Below are 4,469 nucleotides of genomic sequence, written 5' to 3' on the forward strand. Positions count from 1 at the left end.
AATTGTCCAGAAAAGAAACTGTTCCGTTACACTATCCCTCTGTTGTGACTGTCCTGACCAGAAATGAAGAGGGAGATACGGAAGGGAAAGGGAAAAGAGAGACTTCAGAGAGAGGATAGAAAATACAGAGGAGGGAAAGAATTGAATTTGGTTGTATCTTATTGCCTGTCTTCGCGTCTTACCCTTAGGCTTATTTATACAGGTTCCATTCTCTAGATCCTTCCGTAGCTATAACAGAATGCTCAACAGAAAAGATCCTGCATGCCTGCATGCCATGCAGTAACAAACCAACTAACTCATCTGATTTACCAACTAACTTCTAAAAAAGGAAATCATGCCATCTACATTCTCTGCTGCAAATATCTAGGGAAATATCTAACTACCTAGAGGAAATATCTAGGATCATTACAATACCTCCCCCTCAAGAATCCTAGTCACTAGGATTGAGATGGAAATCTGGAAACTGTGATCGTATCATAGTGATATCCTCCCAAGTTGCATCTTCAGCACCTAGGTTCAACCACTTGATCAGCACTTGAGTCACCTTCTGCCTCTTCCGTATGATATCACGAGTAGCGATAACACTCTCAGGGGCAATTTTAACCTATCCATCTGTGGTAGTTAAAGGCAGTTCCTGAGTCACCGCATGATTCTTGGCTGAGGGCTTGAGTAGGGAGACATGGAAGGTAGGGTGGATCAAGGAACTAGCAGGTAACTCCAACCTATAAGCCGCATTACCTACCCTCTGAAGAATCTTGTAAGGGCCATAATATTTGGAAGATAATTTCAGATTCTTTCTGACTGCCACAGATGTTTGTCTATAAGGTTGCAGCTTCAAGTAGACCCAATCTCCAACTTGGAAACTTCTTTCACTCCTATTTTTGTTAGCAAACTGCTTTATTCGATTCTGAGCTTTGATTAAATTTTCCTTCAACAGCTCATTCCATTTCCTCCTGTCCCCTAGCCATTGTTCTACTGCAGCCACTGGGGTCTCCAAGGCATTGATGCCCAACTGAGATGGTGGATAACCATATAGTGCTTGGAAGGGAGTCATTTTTAAGGCCGTTTGATGGTTGGTATTGTACCACCATTCTGCAGCAGCTAACAAGGACTTCCATTTGTAAGGTTACTGGAAACACAAGCACCTCAGGTATGTCTCCACACACCTGTTCAACCTTTCTGTCTGCCCATCTGTCTGTGGATGGTAGGCAGTAGAATAGTGCAGCTCAGTGCCTAGTTTCCCAAACAACTCCTGCCAGAACAGGCTGGAAAACAGCCTATCCCTATCAGATATAATGCTTAATGGCAATCCGTGCAACTTATAGATGTTATCAAAATACATGTTAGCCACAGATTGTGCTGTATACTTGGGTGGCAGTGCTAGAAAGTGGCAATACTTAGTAAACCTATCGCTGACAACTAGCATTCCCTCATATCCTTGGGATTTAGGCAACCCTTCAATGAAATCCATTGAGATGTGCTGCCATACTTGTTCAGGAATAGGTAGAGGCTGTAGCAATCCTGGTGTCTTGCAATTTTTTACCTTGCTCCTCTTACAAACATCACATTGCTGTACCCATTTTTCCACTTCTCTCTTCATTCCTGGCCAGAAGAAGGGACCCTTCAATCGTTGATAGGTTCCCAGGTTGCCTGAGTGACCCCCAATGTGAGAGTCATGAAAGCAGGTTATCAGCTTCTGTCTCAAGTTACCTGAGGAACCAACGTATACCCTGCCCTTATACCTAAGTAATCTCTCAGTAAAAGAGTAATTTGGGAAGGAATCAGGTGTCGTAGTTAGGCCTCTAGTCAACTTAGTCACATTATCATCCCCCTTGTAACTCTCCAGGACCTCAGACAGCCATGCAGGTTTCATGACTGAGATGCTGTGTATAGAAATGTCTTCTTCATAGCCTCTTCTGGATAGTGCATCAGCTACCAAGTTCTCCTTTCCCTTCTTGTACTGTATTTCGTAATCCAATCCTAACAACTTAGTGAGCCATTTTTGCTGTAAGGGAGTGGTTATCTTCTGCTCTAGTAGGTACTTTAAGCTCTGGTGATCTGTCTTTATGATGAAATGGCTTCCCAACAGGTAATGTCTCCACTTGGAAACAGCTGTAATAAGGGACAGCAACTCCTTCTCGTATATGGACAGCCCCATATTCTTAGGTCCTAGAGCTTGACTGAGATAGGCAATAGGCCTTCCCTGCTGCATTAGGACTGCACCAATAGCCTTGTGACTAGCATCTGTTTCCAGAACAAAAGGTAAAGAAAAATTAGGAAGTGTTAGGACTGGTGTACTGCTCATTAGCTGCTTCAGTTTTTGAAAGGTTAGCTCAGCTTGTTCATTCCAGTGGAAGTTTTCCTTCTTCAATAGTTCAGTAAGTGGCTTGGCAATAAGTCCATATCCCCTCACAAACCTCCTGTAGTACCCCGTCAGTCCCAAAAAGCCCCTCAATGCCTTCACTGACGTAGGGGTAGGCCAATCCATCATGCTCTTGATTTTTGAGGGATCTGCCTGCACTCCATCTCCACTGATAACATGTCCCAAATATTCTATTTGAGACTGTCCAAAGATGCATTTGGAAAGCTTGGCAAAAAGAGAGTGAGCTTTGAGTGTTTCTAGGACAGTTTTGAGGTGCAAAAGATGAGTGTCTGGATCTGGGCTGTATACAAGGATGTCATCAAAGAATACTAACACAAACTTCCTCAGGTAAGGTTCATCAGGCTTTGAAAGGTTGCGGGTGCATTAGTAAGACCAAAGGGCATAACAGTGAACTCATACAATCCAAGGTGAGTTTTGAAAGCAGTTTTTGGAATGTCAGTAAGGAACATTCTGATCTGATGGTATCCAACTCTTAGATCTATTTTAGAAAAGAGCTTGGCTCCATACAGTTCATCAAGTAAATCATCAATGATAGGTATTGGAAATTTATCCTTAATAGTCAGGTCATTTAGTTGTCTGTAGTCAACACAAAATCTCCAAGTTCCATCTTTCTTTTTTACTAATAGAACTGGAGAGGCAAACGGGCTATGGCTAAGCTGGATAATACCACTACTGAGCATGTCCTTTACTTGCCTTTCTATTTCATTTTTTTGGTTGTGAGGGTACCTATAAGGTGCTAACTTGAAAGGTTTGGCATTAGGTACTAGGGGAATTTGATGGTCATAGTTTCTGGAAGGGGGAAGGGACTGTGGTTCTCCAAATACAACTTTGTAGTCTTCAAGTAGAGTACCTAGGGACTGTTGAAAACCAGTGTCCAGCTGAGTGACAGGGTTTACCTGAGTCTCATTCATTCTCAGTCCTCATGCACGCTTCCAAATTCTGGTGCTCCATCCCTCCTTCTCAGCCTCATCACTAGGAAGTTTGAGAACAGTCTCCTTAGATTCTCCATGCAAAAGAATCCTCTCCCCTTTCTCATCAAAGGACATGTTCAGCTGCTTGAAGTCAAAGGTGATGGGGCTGTGTGCAGCCATCCAGTCTACTCTTATGATCGCATCATACGGCTCCAAGTTAATGACAAACATATCATGAGTGAACTGTTTATCTTGCATTTTCCAGCTCATGTTTGGAATCATCTTGTCGCAGGTCAAGTACTCCTCATTGGCCATCCTAACCCTGAAAGGCTTGATAGATTGGACCAGCTCTGGGTGGAGTTGTGCCACAGAACCTTTGACAAAACTATGAGTGCTTCCTCCATCAACCAGGATTGATAGTGGAGTTTCATTGAACCTCTCTTGCAGCTTGATGGTGTTGTAAGTCATTTTTCCAATTAATGCATGTATCTCCATTTCTACCCCCTTGGCAGATTGTGCTCCTTTGTACTCGATCATCTCCCTTTCCACCAGATCATCAGGACTGTCTTCTATTGCTACAATCAGATGGATTTCCTTCTGCTTACATTGGTGGCCTGGACCAAACTTCTCCCCACACTTATAGCAAAGATGGTGCTCCCTCCTGTACTACAGCTCTGCTGGTGTGATTTTCCTGAAGTTTTGAGGAGTCTGTTTCTTGACAGCATTGGCAATAACAGGTTTGGTATGAGGCATGGTATACTGAGCAGCAGTTTGTGTAGTACTCCCTGAAAAGAGGGATTTCTGGAGAGGTTTGTGCTTCTTGTGGTAAGCTTCAAAGGCATTCTCTTGCAATCTGGCTAGCTCAAATGCTTTGGATAAAGTCTTAGGGTCGTGAGTCTTCACCATTGATCTTAGCTCCTCTGGTAGTTCACTCAAAAAACATGAAATGTAATAATTTTCTGGAAGGAGAGGTGCTCGACTCATTACCTCAGAGAGTAGCTCCTCAAATTTTTCCTGGTAGGCTAGGACTGTGGTGGAGAGCTGCAACTTATTGAATTCCTCCACTGGATCCATTTGTCCCAATGTTCCAAATCGCTTGCACAATTCTCCAGAAAACTCCATCCAATCCACCTTGTTACCTCTAGTAGAGTTGAATCCTTGATACCACACCTCCG

At 43.2% G+C, this 4,469-nt stretch overlaps 1 protein-coding gene across 1 annotated transcript; it reads right to left on the reverse strand.

Moving 5' to 3' along the window:
• Positions 1-604: 604 nt before the first annotated feature.
• On the reverse strand, positions 605-1,054 carry LOC140006868 (uncharacterized). The gene has a single exon (XM_072049538.1). It carries the CDS (start codon positions 1,052-1,054, stop codon positions 605-607), a length of 450 nt encoding a protein of 149 aa, XP_071905639.1.
• Positions 1,055-4,469: the final 3,415 nt, after the last annotated feature.

Source organism: Coffea arabica, chromosome 5e (genome assembly GCF_036785885.1).
Source record: "Coffea arabica cultivar ET-39 chromosome 5e, Coffea Arabica ET-39 HiFi, whole genome shotgun sequence".
Lineage (NCBI taxonomy): Eukaryota > Viridiplantae > Streptophyta > Magnoliopsida > Gentianales > Rubiaceae > Coffea > Coffea arabica.

Bases quoted from the DNA above. Each gene is read 5' to 3' on its own strand.
- LOC140006868 (XM_072049538.1), bottom strand. From the start codon at position 1,054: ATGACTCCCTTCCAAGCACTATATGGTTATCCACCATCTCAGTTGGGC.